This window comes from Enhydra lutris, unplaced genomic scaffold (genome assembly GCF_002288905.1).
Source record: "Enhydra lutris kenyoni isolate GAN:26980312 unplaced genomic scaffold, ASM228890v2 scaffoldscaffold1, whole genome shotgun sequence".
NCBI classification, from domain to species: Eukaryota; Metazoa; Chordata; class Mammalia; order Carnivora; family Mustelidae; genus Enhydra; species Enhydra lutris.
The window spans coordinates 73,479,663-73,496,711 of NW_019154085.1; the positions used below are offsets into that span (position 1 = coordinate 73,479,663).

The following is a 17,049-nucleotide window of genomic DNA, read 5'->3' on the forward strand; positions in this document are numbered from 1 at the left end:
TTACTTGAGAGAGAGAGAGAGAGAGTGCGCACGTGCACACGTGCACAATGGGGGAGGAAGGGCAGAGGGAGAGGGAGAAGCAGGCTTTCCGCTGAGCAGGGAGCCTGTTGTGGGGCTCCATCCCAGGGATCTTAACCTGAGCTGAAGGCAGACGCTTAACTGACTGAGCCACCCAGGTGCCCCCTTTCTTATGTTTTAAATAGGAATAATAAAACTTACATCATTAATCTCACATACTTTAATGTGAAAAAGAAATGAGGTAATGATTATAAAACCTTCAGCTTTACAGTATTACACACTGTTACTACTATTGCAGTATACTGTATAGAAAGAGCAAGAAGAATCTGGTGCTGGAATAATGTCTGAAGGTGAAAGCATAGGCAGTGGCAGCCATGGCATTTTAATATTGAGGACAAAGTTCTAATAAATACCACCTTATGCGTTAGGAAGAAGAGGAAGAACCCCAAGAGTAAAGAGAATTAGCAATTTCTTGTCCTACTTGGTGTGCTGATTGTCAATATGATGCACACAGTGGTCACCATTGTGCTGCTTGTCATTTGCAACTCTTTCCCGTGGCTCTTAGGAGTTTCTGCCTCTACTTGGTGTGTGGCCTTGGTGGCCACATAAATTATGGCCTTACATAAATTGGAATTTGAATAAACATATTGTGCTAAAGGCAAGTTATTCGATAAGCCATTATCTTAATTTTTATACTTTATAACTCCTTTAACATGTGTAAACTAGGAAAATTTCCATAACAGGTTGACTGCTGAAATTCGTGTCAGAAAGTATAGCCATCATTCCCCCTTACAGGATAATCCTTTCTAAAATTTGGCTGTAGACCTGTCTGCCTCCTCTGTCACATAACCAAATCTCCCATTTCCTGTTACTGCCTTTCCCCTGTCTTCCACATGGTGAGTGCCCTCACTTTGCCCTCTTGCTGTCCTGTTGTTTTGTTGCAGAATTCTCCTCAGGTCCATCCTCTCCCATAGTGCAGTGAATTTAAAATTGTCCCCTTCTCTCCCACCAGTTCCATTCCCTTCTGATTTTGATAGAGGTTGGGTGAGAGTAAATTGATAAACCATTTACATTAAAGCTTTGTATTCCTTTGTGGCTATTCAACAGGTGAGGCTTCTGCTCTCAACTTTTCCTTGTGCCTTAAGGCAGTGCTTGCACAATTATGGTCTGTGGATGGCTAGTATGAGAATTTTGGGGTAGTGTTGTTTAAAATGTTTATATTCTGAGGGCGCCTGGGTGGCTCAGTGGGTTAAAGCCTCTGCCTTCGGCTCAGGTCATGATCTCAGAGTCCTGGGATTGAGCCTCGCATCACCCCACATCGGGCTCTCTGCTCAGCAGGGAGCCTGCTTCCCCCTCTCTTTGCCTGACTCTCTGCCTACTTGTGATCTCTCTCTGTCAAAAAAATAAATAAAATCTTAAAAAAAAAAAAAGTACGGATTAGAGAGCTCACATGGTCAAGGGAAGGGTATATCCTTGCTTCTGTCTTTTGCCAAGACAGCTCCCTGATACTGATTAGAACTGTTTCCTCACTATGTAGACCTAGACATGAAGGTAAGGGACAAGATAGTTATGTCTTTCCAGGCATTTGGAATGACAGATACCAGGCTTGTGTGAGTACATATTTATATAACATGCATGCCCTAGCACCAAATATTTGGAATATATACTACTACAGGTATAAATGACTAATGGTCTGTATTTCTATTTTCAAAGAGATTTTTCAAACAATAATGAATTTTTATTTTTTTGTTTGTTTATTTTGTGGAGCCCAGGGTATTGCCTGGGCTTGAACTCGCTCTGAGATTAAGACCTGAGCTGAGATCAAGAGTTGGAAGCTTAACCTACTGAACCACCCAGTTGCCTCCATATCTTTTTTTTTTTTTTTATAAATTTTTCTATTCTTTTTTGTAAAGGGACTTTCTTTTATAGTATACACACATTACTGTGCTTTTAACTAAGCTGCTTAGGTTAGCAAAAGGAAATTAGTTGGCACTGTTAGATTGAGGAAGTAAGCATTGTAAATAGTTTTATATAGTTTTGCTATTAGAGTTTTTAGAAATAATTTTGTAGGGATGCCTGGGTGGCTGAGTTGGTTAAGCATCTGTCTTTGACTCAGGTCATGATCCCATAGCCCTGTGATCAAGTCCTTTGTCAGCCTTCTTGCTCAGCAGAGAGCCTGCTTCTCCCTCTGCCTGCCACTTCCCCTGCTTATGCTTACTTGAGCGCTCTCTCTCTCTCTCTCTGACAAAATAAGTAAATAAAATCTTAAAAAAAAAAAACAATAATTTTGTAGGACCTGTAGACTAGATATGATAATTAAATTTATTTTAAAGTGTATACATTTTAAATTAAGTTTAGAATAGTTTTCTCCCCTCATTAGCCCCTTATATTTCTAATGGTAACTCAGCTTCAGTTTTTTTTTCCCCCAAATAAAAGAAGTTAGTGGGATTATTATTTCAGTTGTAGGAATTTTCTGTAGCTGGTTTTTCCAGAGGTATATTTGTTTTATTGATCAAATCTTGATATGTTTCTCAAAACTTTTTTACTTCACTTTCATAATTTCCTTTAGGTTTTCTGGGTCTTGAGGTATAAGGATTTTTTACTTTTATACATATTGTACTACATATGGGATTAATATGAGTTTATCTGATACTGAGCATGGTTTGTTAGAAATCCAGCATTAAATTTGGTTTTGGCTCACATCGTGATCTCAGGGTTGTGAGACCCAGCCCTGCAGGAGATTCCATGCTGGGTGGGGAGTCTGCTGGAAATTCTCTCAATCCCTTGTCCTCTGCCCCTCTTTCCACTTGAATGTACACTTGAACTCTCTCTCTCTCTCAAATAAATAAATCTTAAAAAAAAAAAAATCCAGGATTGAGGCTTAAGTTTTGTACTTTGGTTTTTATTTTCTAAAATCTCTGAGAACGTAATATCTTTTTCTTATTGTTTAAACTGGAAAAGATAGATAAAAATGTGGTTTTCATCTGAACTAAGTAGTGAAGAATCTTTTATTAGAATTTTGATTATTGGAATTATTTTGGGAAAAAATTGTTTTTAGTTATCACTTAGCTGAATTTTTTATTGCAAAGTCAAAATAAAATTAGGATAAAGCATATTTTCTTTCCTTTTCTATATTTTCTCATGAAAAAAATGATTAGAAATAGTAATGGTAGAAGCCATGCCTTTGTATCAGGATGCTTGCAATTTATTAGAGGAGTAGTCTGACTATGTATATGCAGAGATTTAAAAGTGAGTATCTCCCATTTTTAAGAAAGGATCTCTGGGTTTCATAATAATATGTTAAATCTAAATATTTCAGTAAAGATTGTGCAGACAGCAGCATGGGGAAAATGCAGAGTACTGAATATGTATATCATGGAAGAATACTGCCACCTTGTGTATACATGACGCTATGTTAAATCTCTTTTCTTTTGTTAACGCCAGCTAATAAGTGCTTCTTCAGCATTTGGTACTATGGTTAGTTAAGTAAATGTGTAAAACATTTGTTTTATTTTTTTTTTCATTTTTCATGTAGTAAAATCAACCCAACTTTTCTTTTTTCTTGGCAGGAGGAGGGATCTTATATTTTTAAGACATTAAATTTGGTGTAGTTAGCTCTGAGAATTGGAAAGTCTGAGGGATCAGTTTGGTTAATTGATCTCTGGGGTTGGTGGAAAATTGAATAATTTTATTTGAATCTTATGGAATGTTGATGATTCTTTGATCATTCTTCATTTTAGCGCTTTCCGTGCTTTGGGATCATTATTCTGAATGCCAGAATTCATTATACTATAGATAAAGGAAGTAAGGGCATTTGGCTTACTGACACAACCATAGTCCTTGATTTTTAAATGTCAAGTGCAGAAGAATGACTATAATAATAACTTGGAATAGTGCTTTGAGAAATATTGATGTGATGAAAGAAGAGTTCCTTTAAATCATTTTGGTTACTTGAGGGCATGACTTAGTGGGTTTTGGATATCACAAGACTGAGGGTTCACTTTCTGATGCTCACAACTAGCTTAGCTGTGTGTGTAATCATGAGTGCTTCTCTGGGCATAAGTTTCTTCATCTGAAAACTGAGCAGTTGAACTGGGTGATATCTGAGGATATTTTTAGCTTTAGAATTCTATGGCTGTTAAGTTTTACTATTAACTTTTAAAATGTTAATGCTATAATGCTCTTCAGGTTACTTCAGGTTACTCATTATTTTCTTCTGTATAAGAAATTGTTTTGAAAGTTTAATGTATAATCAATCACATAGCTGTGTTTAACTGTCATGAAATATATTAGTAATTTGAGGGGATACTTGTATTCAAAAGTTTAATATCAGAAACCTAGGAAATTTGCCTACTTTTTTATATAATATGTGGGGTACTTGAAGATAACAGAAGATTGATTTTAGGGTAACCTAGATTTTAAATATATACTATTTTCAACAATGTAACACTGTTGGGGTTGCACAAACGGATTACAAATGCCTACATTTCAACTTCTGGGAAGGCTCCAAAAGTTGGTATGAATATGGTAATGATATATAAATGGTAATGGTATAAGTATCATAGGCAGAATTTTCTAGTTGAGATGAAAAGAGAGAAAAAAATACCTTTAGCTTATAGCTGAAAACTTGGGAATTCTTTAGGCTATTACCCAACTGAAAATTTAAGACTAGTGATTCTGCAGAATGTAAATCTCTTTATTTTTGTGTGCACGGCAGCAGATATTTCCTGCTTCCCTTGATTCATTTTTCTTGTGCAGTGCTAAGAGTGAACACATGTAATCAGGTTTTTACTTTTTACTTTGAGGCCATATGGGAATAATTTTTTAAAATTCTAAACATAATTTTAAGGAAAATGATTTTCATTGTTAAGCTGTGTAAACATGCCAAATTCAACATCTGTACTGAAATAATTTCCCAGTGCCAAGTGATTATACTACCAAAGCAAAATGACTATGTTGGTATTTTTGAATTTATTTTGTGTAACACCAAACTTTTATAGAGTACAGACTAAATGACAAATGTTTAAATTCACTAATAAATTGCATTTCATAAATAAACAATTTGTGCCATATTATAAAACATTAAGTAAAAATGTTAATTAAAATGTACATATCATCCTCCTGTAAGTTATTCTGGAAATACAAAGTATTAAGTAAATTATACTTCATGAAAGTGAAAAGAATATAATTATGAAAAAAGTGAAACATAATAACTTCAGTTGGTTTTTAGAAAATGTAATCTTAAGAAAATGGGAAGTCAGTGGTGGCATTAGCCATGAGGTTTTTCCAAAAGCTCTCTTCCAGAACCTCACTCTATAATGAGGTAGGAATGTGAAATCAGAAGAAAACATTGGGTGATAGTTCATTAACAAGCTCATCTACAAATCCAATCTCTGGATTGATATTCTTGAGATATTTTGAATAGTTTGTTTTTGTTTAGGGGCTGGTGTTTTTATTGATAGCAAACTGTAGTTTTTTATTTTTTTTTTTAATTTTTAATTTTAAAAGATTTTATTTATTTATTTGACACACAGAGAAAGATCACAAGTAGGCAGAGAGGCAGGCAGAGAGAGAGGGGTAAGCAGGCTCCCTGCTGAGCAAAGAGCCCGATAAGGAACTTGATCCCAGGACCCTGGCATCATGACCTGAGTGGAAGGCAGAGGCTTAACCCATTCAGCCACCTAGGTCCCCCAAACTGTAGTTTTAAAGAGAGCATGCCTAGTTTTCTTTTTCTTAATTTTATGTATACATAGAGACTAGTTAATGACGGTACTTGGTTCAGTTGTGCTATGTTAATATTCTCCTTGGGTGTTTGAAAAGTCTTTGATTTGGATGAAGAATTATGATTGTAATAAAACATTTGCTTGTCAGTTGACATATTTTTCTTCCTTGGGAATTATGGAGAATTAGAATGCTTTCTAATGAGTACATCTTTGTTTATTTTGACGTTTTTAAAGATTGAGATGTAATTGATATGTAACTAATTTCAGGTGTACAACATAATGATTCAAAATTTGTATATATTGTGAAAAGATCACCACAGTAAGTCTAGTTAACATCCATCACCACACATATTTACAGATTTTTTCTTGTGATATATTTTGAAATTTTAATGCAGCAAATAACCTTTTGTATAGGGAAGAGTTTTCTTTAAGTATTTTTGTCATAGACTGCATAATTAAATTTGCAATAAGATTTGGTTGCCCAGATATACTAGGATACCATGCTAAAACATGTAATAAATGCTGATAGAATACTTCAGTGTGTTTGCTTATTGTGTTCTGCACAGGCTTAGACCTATCTTTTCTTATGCAATGTTAAAAATTGAATGAGTCTAGGAGTGCCTGGGTGGCTCAGTTGGTTAAATGACTGCTTTCGGCTCAGGTCATGATCCTCAATCCTGGGATTGAGTCCTGCATTGGCTCCGTGGTAAGCAGGGAGTCTGTTTCTCCCTCTGATTCTCCCCCTTCTCATGCTCTCTCTCTTTCTCTCATTCTCTCTCTCTCAAATAAATAAAATCTCCTTAAAAAATTTAATGAGTCTTTTTTTTTTTTTTTAATTTTATTTATTTCTCAGAGAGAGAGCACAAGCAGGGCCTGCTGAGCAAGCAGGCTGATACGGGACTCAGTCCCAGGATCCTGTGATGATGACCTGAGCTAAAGTCAGATGCTTAACCTACTGAGCCACCCAGGCACCCCATTGAGTCCTTGATTTTGATGAAAATGATTTTTTTTTAAAATTTATTTGACAGAGAGACATAGCGAGAGAGGGAACACAAGCAGGGGTAGTGGGAGAATGAAAAGCAGGCTTCCCGCAGAGCAGGGAGCCCGATGTAGGGCTCTATCCCAGAACCCTGGGATCATGACCTGAGTTGAAGGCAGATGCTTAAGGACTGAGCTACCCATGTGCCCCAAAAATGATATTTAAGACAATGAAATACTAGCATTTTGGAAATTCAAAGTACCATATTGTTTTGGAATAATAAAAACTGGTGTAGTCATTAACTGTCATGCTGATATGTAGATCAAGATAGAAATTGGTAGTGACATGGAAGTTGGAGGATTCAGAATGTTTGTAAACCCAGCTCTCAGATTTTTTAATCTATTTTATTAAGTCTCTGCTACTAAGAGTGTCATTACTAGTGAACTGACTCTCTAAATTGGTCTTCTTCATCATAGCAGATAAATAATTGTGATTTTTCTATATATTTATGAATAAATATATATATTTCTATATATATATGCATCTATATGATGCATACTCTGTATTTTTCTCTTATTCCTTTTTTTTTTCCTTTGAATGCATTAAATTTAGTTGTTTCCCTTTGGGAAACAGATGCTGCTCATCAGAATGATTCTGTATTTAAAAATATTAACACATAGACATTTTGATATACTATTTAAATCAATGTAATATTAGTGGAATAAGGTCTTTTAAATGATTGTGAAAGTTAATATCAATGATATATTGTTCAGTTATGAGATGTTTAGCATAGGTCTAACATATTTTTTTATTATTACTAGGCAAGAAGTTATGAAATGGAATGGATGGGGATATAATGATTCCAAGTTCTTCTTCAATAAGAAAGGCCAAGTTGAGTTAACTGGGAAAAGGTAACTGGTTGCTTTATTCTTTTGTTCTTTTTTCCCCCTCTTTCTTTCTATAAAAAACTTTAAACAAAGATAGCAAACATAATTATGTTAAATAGACATATGTAAAAATAGAGAGGGTAATACAATGACTCCTCCCTCCATTTAAAGTTATCAACATTTTGACATAATTGCTTCTTCTTTTGTCTGTGGTATTTTAAATTCTGGCATTGTCATGTCACTTCTAAATATTTACATATGTCTCCTTTAAAAATATAAGGACCTAATATCAGCTAATCATAATAATGTCATTATCATACTCCTCAAAATAAGAGAAATTTTATATCTGATTATCCAGTCTACATTTCTTCTGATATCTAAAATATGCCATTTTATAGGTAGTTTGAATCAGGATCCAAAAACGCCTGTAGTCATCCTCCCACCCAATCTCATGCCATTGACTTGTTCAAAGTAACTCCATTTTTAGGACTGGGAATTTATTTTTGGGTGTGGGTTATTATGGAAGGTAAACAATTTTAGGTCTTTGTGAATATAAGTAGTATTTTAATTTTTAATTTTTTAAAAGATTTTATTCATTTATTTGACAGAGAGATAGAGCCAGAGAGCACAAAGTGGGGTGGGGGGATTGGGGGGGGGTGGCAGAGGGAGAGGGAGAAGCAGGCTCTCCGCTGAGCAGGGAGCCTGCTGGACTTGATCCCAGGCCCCTGGGATCATGACCTGAGCCTAAGGCAGACCCTTAACTGGTTGAGCCATCCAGGTGCCCCATAAATAGTATTTTTAAAATTAGCTTTCTGAGATACATTAGGGAAGAAATAATGAAGAAAGAGCAATCATTTGTGTGGTAACTTTGACATTTCTGAAATATTTTTGGTAATGTGTGGATAAGAATTCTGAAGAATATTTGTATTGTTATTGTTCCAGATACAGACAGAATTGTAAAATAAGTTCTTAGTTGATTTTAAGAACTGACCCTGCCAAAATTGGTGTTTTGGGTGGCTTGTCTATTGAATTTTGATACTAACTTTTGAAAGGACAGTGAGTACAAATGCGTAAGATTTGAATGCTAGCTCTATAAATTAAAAATTGAGAGTAGATAGAAACTTGGATCAGATATATTTCAAATCTGTTCCATTATTGTGCTTTGACTTAATATCTATTGGGCATTAATATGGTTAGGTTAATATTTTTGGTATGTTGATATATTGAAATATCAGCAGAAAAACTTTTATTCCTTTGGAGAAATTCTCTTTCTTTGCAACATAATCATTTCTGTTTTCTGACTTAAACATACTTTGTACCTGAAACAAAACCTCAGGAGTAGTAATTAGGGACTAATTTTAATCAAGGTATAAAAGGTACATTTGACATTTGCTTTTTAATAAGAGAAATAAATATCTGTGTTCTCATTCCCGTTTTTAAGTGTGACTGGGCAGCATGTTGGTGGAGGCTTAGTTGAGAAATTGTATAAATCAGGTAGAAGGAATTTCTGGTTAAAATTAAATTTACCAGTGTTCTAAATATTGAGTGTTTTGTGTTTTAAATGGAATAGTGTCTAATATGGTGGAAACTTATCTATGTGGAAACTGGCTTTGCAAAATCTCCTGGGGGGAAGAGTAAATCTTCTGAACTTAGAAAATCAACTTCCTTTCCTCTCAGACACCGTCTTCATTTCTTTCTCTCTTTGGACCTAGAAAATATGGCATCTTTATTTTATGAGAGGGGACAAATTGTCACTTGTGCATGGTGCCACTGAAAGCATTAGACACCTTCTGACTTGTCTGGAGCACTGTAGGCTAGTTAGTGGTTTGTGTTGGAAGTCTGTGTGTGCGAAATGAATGATCAGTGACAGAAAATATCACTGTATTTTAGTAGTTCCATGGATTCAGAAGCTCGTTCTTATTGCAGGTGTTCTGGCGCTTGATTTGTCAGTTTTCGCTGAGCGGATCAGGTTGTAGAGGTCTGACACATGTGCCACACTCATGATATAGTCAGGAAAAACATTAGAACCCCAGTATATTCATTAATGTTTAGATTATTCCGTTTTCCATGTACAGAGGCCTTCATGATATTAAGATATATAGAAAATAAAATGTAAAATTTATTGTTTGGAGAGCACAGGTTCATAGTAAAGGGGATTCAGTGGCCTTAAGAGACCTTTTTATGCAGGTTCTAATAGAACCAGAGAATGTATTTGTTGGACTTCTGACTTTGGAAGACTGCTGCTCCTGCCATTCTAACCAGAATTAGTTCCTTAAAGCCTTCATTTCTTTGCATTATCTCCTGAATCAGGTCCAGTGGGAAAAAAAGGAAAGAGAATGGGGTGCATCTGACTGGCAGAGCCTACAAGGGAAACCTGTAATGCAGATTTTGGGCACGTTTGCTTTAGTGGAAGGTAGCCTTGGCTTCTCACTAAGCCTCACCTAGAAGGCAATTCTCCAAATACAGAAATGGGATTTAAATGCTGTAGGATTAAATATGTACTACATAAACTATTTAATAACTAAAAACAATAATTAAATAATATTCACTTCCCATTTTAGTGCTTCCAGAAGTACCATTACTTTGTCATAGACAGGATAATAAACCGGACTGAACTGGATCATAGCTTTCTGTAAATTTAGTCTAGCCTCCTAGGGATTTCTCTGGTTTTTATCAGAAAACATTTAAACATTCTTTAAGGTAATAATAGCTATTATTTAATTGAGTGCCTGCTGAATTATCTTAAAATAACTTTAAGATGGGTAGTGGTATTTTCTTAAAAAGAATTAAGAGATTGAGGATGAGAGGTTAGATAGTTTATTTGAGGTCACTTGCTCAGCAGGAAACTGGGATTAAAACCCAAGTGTTTTAAAGCTTTGTTCTTGTGCTATTTCTATTGTACTGAGTTTCTGTAGAAAACCGTATTCATCTATTGCATTGATCTTGTTTTCTCTCCAAACTCTGAGAGCACTTTATAGTAGCCTTCTATCTGCTATACACTAGCACAGCAGAGTTAGTCATATTGTAAAAAATTACCCTATGAGAGAAATTCCTATTTTTCTAGTGAAGGGCACGTTGCAGACACAAAAGGAGGTTGTGATATTCTTAAAAGAGAGTATGACTAGAAAGGATGAGTTACAAGAAAACACTGATCAGGCTGAACAGTATTAATTCACCCTTTTGTATTAATAATAGTAGACTGAGGACAATTTTTGAAATTCTTCATAAAAACTTTTTATTCTGGCATTGTAGAAGACTGGACAAATTACAGACCATTTGTTCTGTATAACTGTATAGAAAACATGAATAAAATATCCTAAGAAATATATAAAACAGAGCTGGGAGAAAAGGGGAATTCTTAGGTGCTGGCAACCAAGGGTGAGTGTCTGTGAAAATTTATGGGGATTCCCTTATTTCTGATCCAAAAACACTGAACAGGTAAGAAATTTTTATTAAGCAAATGTGTTTGAATGTGTATATTTTAGGGAGGGTAGCGTTAACATTTCAAACCCAGCCATTAAATTAGTATATGATATGCTGTCGAAGCAAGCACTCCAGCCGTTGAATTAAAAGCAGTTATTACAAACTGTTATAGATCTTTGGGAAAAATCAGAAGTTTTTTCCTGAACACAGTCTTATCTTCTGAACATATTTACAATTTGTCAGATTATAAATCCTTAGGTTTATTAATTTGCCATTCTTACTTCTTCTAGATATAGATGAATTGAGTCCTCCTGGGTTTAAACAGCAGAAGGCAATACGTATTGTCAGAGCTAATGCTACATTTTTCTACAAACTAAAATTTTTGGAAAGTGTCCTTATTCATTGACTTTAAAGGTATTAAATATTAATTGGTGCTTACAAAGCAAAAGTTAGTGCTTTAAATGGAGAGAATTTGTTTGGGTTTATGTACTTTCTATTTTCAGTGACATAATTTTTCATTAAAGTTTGTCTGATTATAAAAAGATTTTTAAGTTGCTTAGCAATTATTACGGAACTCACTCTGAGATTAGAGGTCATGCCTACTACTATCTTGCTGCCTCTGTGCACAGCCACAGAGTGAGAGTGCTTTGTCTTTAGTCACAGTAAATCCTGATGTTCACCTCCTTCTTGGATATTTATGTTCACAGGATTTTCTTTCCACACAGTGATTTCTTTGGTCTTGAATGCTTCCCCTGGTTCTATATCTTCTACAATATTGTTAAATCTGTCCTGACGGGAGGTGGAGAGTTGATCTCACCTTGTATTTACAATATGAACCATTCCTTAAAATTCTTAAACTCATCTTCAGTCTTGATTAAAGATCCATTCGGGAGTCACCTGTTTCAATAATTGATATAGGTACCTGGCTTTCCTCATACCATATTTCTGGCAAAAGTTGCATGTTTCTTGCCCATATATTCATCCTATCAATCAAGTGTCTTTGTAGCTTTGAGTAAACTAAGTTGTAAATTAATTTTTTCCTTCCTTCCTTCCTTTCTTCCTCTCCTTTCCTTTCTTTTTTCTTCTCTTTTCTTTTCTCTTCTTTCATTCTTTCTTTTCTTTTTTCCTGCCTTCCTTGCCTTCCTGCCTTCCTTCCTTCCTTCTTCTTGGTTGTAAGTTTCTTAAGAACAAATGTTGTAATACCAAGTCTTTGTGTCCTGCAATACTCAGTACAGTCTTACAAGTGTTAAATGCTTGTTTATAGTTTTGAATGTAAATCTAAATTATTTTACTGTAATGTAATAAGCAAGTTATTACCTGGCTATTTCTTGAATTAAAAGCCTCTTATTCCTTTAACTTTTCTTAAAATGTTTCTTTTCAGTTAATTTACTTCTTTGACTTCAAAGTTTTCATTTTTACTTCATGATATTTTATGAGATTTTTGGAATGCTTGGCAATATGCTAGGCTTTATGATTATTGAGTCAGGCTTCCTTCACTATTTTTCAAATCCCAGGGCATTAGATGCAAGACAAAGTACAGTTGAAAGGTTTATATTCTGACATGACTTTTTGAACCATATGTTTTGTGCAGAATTGTAGATAATGGAGCAAAGTCTCTCTCTCTCTCTCTCTCTCTCTTTTTTTTTTTTTTAAAGAAACAGTTTTTCTTTTTTCTTAAAGATTTTATTTATTTGAGAGAGAGTGAGTGTGCATGTATGAGTGGGGGTGGGGCAGAGGAAGATGGAGAAGCAGGCTCCTTGCTGAGCAGGAGCAGGGCTTAATCCCAGGACCCTGAGATCCTGACCTGAGCTGAAGGCAGATGCTTAACCAACTGAGCCACCCCAGCACCCTGATAGTGGAGCAAAATCTTAAATCAAGTATTTTGCCACACAAGATAACTTCTTTAGAGTCCAAAATACTGTGCATTCAGATGTGAAAATATATTGTGTTTGTCTTAATGGTAGAATGTAATTTTAAATTTTATACATGGCAGTAGCACCAACTCTATATTTATTAATTCAATTATCTTGAAGGTGGTCACTTTTTTATTTTATGGATAATGTTATTTGTGAATTAAGGGAGTCACAAAGGTCTGAATATGATTCTGTCATGAATATCAAGGGTCCAATATATTTTATGGAGACCCAAATTAATTGTACATTTAACATATAAAGACCCAGCATTAAAACCTAATAGTTCCAAATTGGTCTTTTGGTAGGACATTACTAACATACAATGGCATATCTGGTAACAACCAGCTTTCCAGAATTTGTACTTTACCTCAGTTGAAATGAGGAAGATTTTATGTTGAATGACTATCTGTCATTGTTTTAGCTATGAGCCCCATACTCTCTTTCATTTCAATTTCCTTTTTTTTTTGTTTTAAGATTTTATTTATTTATTTGACAGAGATCGCAAGTAGGCATAGAAGCAGGGAGAGAGGGGGCGGGGAGCAGGGAGCAGGCTTCCTGCTGAGCAGAGAGCCTGATGTGGGGCTCGATCCCGGGACCCTGAGATCATGACCCGAGCCGAAGGCAGAGGCTTAACCACTGAGCCACCGTGCACCCCTCATTTCTATTTCTTTAGATTTATGAAAAAGGTATTATGATATAGTACTTTAAACACACCATTTCAGTTTGACTTTTATTTAGCGCTTGTGATTTTTTTTTTTTTTTTTTTTTAACGTAAAGGAACTGGCAGGGGTGCCTGGGTGGGTCAGCCTCTGCCTTCAACTCAGATCATGATCTCAGGGTCGTGGGATCGAGCCCTCCATAGGGCTCTCTGCTCAGCAGGGAGCCTGCTTCCCCCACTCTCTCTGCCTGCCTCTGCCTGCTTGTGATCTCTCTCTGTCAAATAAATAAATAAAATCCTAAAAAAAAAAAAAAAACAAAGTTACTGGTTTGATTAAAACATATGTGTTCTTCATGTTTTTTCCTTTCTCTGTCATTTTTGTTTTGTTAATGTTTATGTAAAGACTGATTTGACAATTTTAGATAGGATTTTTGTTGTATAATTTGAAGTTAACATGAGGAGTGACACCCACTCAACCCTTGCTGTGTAACTGTTAAAATTATGTGACAAAATGAGTGCTTTTTGTCACTTTCAATTAAGCATTCCTTTGGATGGGGCCTAATACCAGCTTTTTACATGTTGAATTCTGCATTATTATAAACATATATTTAATTTTGAACAGAGTTTATATATTACCCACTGGCTCTTTAAAATTTCTTTGTGATATCAAAGTAATCTTTTGAGGCTAGTTGCTAAATGCTTCGTCGTTACTCAAGTTCTGATGAAATGAGTGGGAAATAACCTTTTGAGCAAACATTATACTTTGAACTTTTTAAATAACTTGCCTCACATCGATGTTAAAACCAGTTTATTGTTTATTCTGATTCATTGTCAGTATTTAATCATTATTTATTTATTTATTTATTTATTTTTAAAGATTTTATTTATTTATTTGACAGAGAGAGAGATCACAAGTAGGCAGAGAGGAAGGCAGAGAGGGAAGCAGGCTCCCTGCTGAGCAGAGAGACCGATGTGAGGCTCCATCCCAGGCCCCTGGGATCATGACCTGAGCCGCAGGCAGAGGCTTTAACCCACTGAGCCACCCAGGTGCCCATGTTTAATGATTATTTTTTAAATTGTTTTTTGATCTGGAATGGGTAGTGACTATTAGAGTATTTCTTCTTTTCTCCATTTAAATACACACACACACACACACACATACACACACGCAGGAAATAAAGATTGCCGTAGATCCATTTAAACTATCATCTTGGAAAAAATTAATTTTGATGTTACTTCATGTCAGCTTCAGAGATCAATTCCAGATAGACTGTAGACCTAAATGTAGAGGCTAAAACTGTAAAATTGCTAGGAGAATATGCAGAATGTTTTTCTGAATTTAAGGTTGTCAAAAAGTAGAGAACAAAAAGTATTAACTTTTATAACAGAAGAAAAAAATGAATCAGTTAGATAATACTAAAATATAAAACTTATTTTCTTTGAAAGACTCCACTAAGAGAATGAAAGGCAAGTCATAAATCAGAAGAAAATATTTAATACATAGTCTTTGATTTCAGAATATGTAAATAATTCTTATATATTGATGAGAAAACAATAGTAACCCAATAGGAAAATGAGCAAAAGATGAACTGGCATTGAAAACAATATTCATGTATCTATTATCCATTTGGATAGAAACTCAAACCCATATGTAACCAGTGAAATTCAAACTAAAATGGTTAAGAGATTACCAGTAGAGTGTTTCTCATTCCCAGCACCAAGTGTGGGAAGGATGTGGAATAAGTCCATATAGCACTGTTAGTGGTAAACATGTTGGAAAACTTATCTACCAATATCTACTAAAGTTGAACATATGCATAGACTATGGCCTGGAAGTTCCACTCTAGTTATATACCTGTCAGAAAAATGTGGTACATTCTTGAGAAAACAACTTCAGGAATGTCCCTGCATGCACCTTAAACACTGTTGTCTATCAACAATACAATGGATAAAGAAACCTGTGTTATACTCACACAGTGGAATTAAGCCATGGAAATGAATGAATGTTAACAAGATGTATCAAAAAAGATAAATCTCACAAATATAGTATTTGAGCAAAAGAGGGCTAACACAGAAGAGTACATTTTATCTGAGTTCATTTATATAAAGTACTGAAACAGTCAAAATTACTCTGTGATGATAACAGGATAGTGATTCCTTGGGTATGAGGGAAGGTGATGTGCCTGGAAAGTGCATGAAGGGGAGTGTTTCTGGGGTACCAGTAAGTGTTCTATTTCTGGATCTGAATGGTGATTACATGGGAGGTTTACTTTGTAAAAATTCATTCAGCTCCAGACTTATTTGTCTGTATTTTTGAATGTATGTTTTACATACATTTATGTATAGGTAAAATATTTATAAAATCAAACAAAAATAATGTAGCTATAATATAGGTTATTTGGCTGTCTCATCATCATTTTATTGGGGGAGTAGGGAAGTTGTGAGAACATTGTAGTGAAAAAAATTTACTGAATGTAAGTACCATGATTTTATAAATATCATTCATAAAGAATTTTAGGATAATGATCTCACTTAAAATGGTGGTAAGGGAAGAATCAAACTAAAGGCAGCATCATGTAGTGGTTAAAAGCACAGACGGAAGCCTTATTACCTGATTCAGATCCTGGTTTTGTAATTTTTACTACCTGTGTAACCTTGATTAAGTTACTTAAGTACTTCACACCTTAAGTTAATTTCTGTTGCCTTCCTCATCTATAGAATAGGGATAATAGCACAAACCTCATAACATTATAAGTTAATATACATAAAACACTTAGAACAATGCCTGGCACATGATAATGGTATGTGTTTATTTAAGTAAAAAGTTTAAAGTACTGTTTCAAAATACACATTTTAAAATGTTGTTTTGGTCTTTTCAGAGAGCTATTATATTAGTGCTGTTATAACACACTGGGTCATTATTGTTTGCCTTCTTCACTACACTAATCTAGACTTATTTTATGTCTTTATTTTTAGCACTTACTGCTATTTAATATTTTGCCACCTCTGACAAGTATTTCCAAAAGTGAAAAGCTGTATTTCAAAGCACTTGAGTTTTCTGCATCAGTTTATATATATATATGTATATAATTATAATAATATAATAATATATATAAGTATATATAATAATCCTAAGTTTTATATATATATATAATTTAGGATTTCTTGTGTATATAAAATAATGTTCATATTTCATGTAAACTATTTAAGGATTGGTATGGAAATGTAGGAAATGAAATCTGAGTAGCAAATCTAGTTTTATCCATACTGTTCCTACTCTATAGAACTCTTGTGTGTTTTAAATTTCTTGTACAACTTCATGTAAAATCTAAGTATCTTTGAAATCTGTAGGTTTATTTGTCATTCTGTATTCTTTTTATAGTTGTCACATCATAAACTCTATGACATAGTGATAGAATTTGGGTTTTGGGGGCTATTTTTAATATTT

At 34.5% G+C, this 17,049-nt stretch overlaps 1 protein-coding gene across 1 annotated transcript in view; it reads left to right on the plus strand.

Moving 5' to 3' along the window:
- The window catches only part of LOC111143941 (alkylglycerone phosphate synthase), a 135,916-nt gene that overhangs the window by 23,104 nt on the left and 95,763 nt on the right, over positions 1–17,049 (plus strand). Inside the window, exon 2 of the mRNA XM_022497980.1 lies at positions 7,542–7,631. Within this exon, the coding sequence (XP_022353688.1) occupies positions 7,542–7,631 (90 nt within the window). The remainder of the gene's footprint in view (positions 1–7,541; positions 7,632–17,049) is intronic.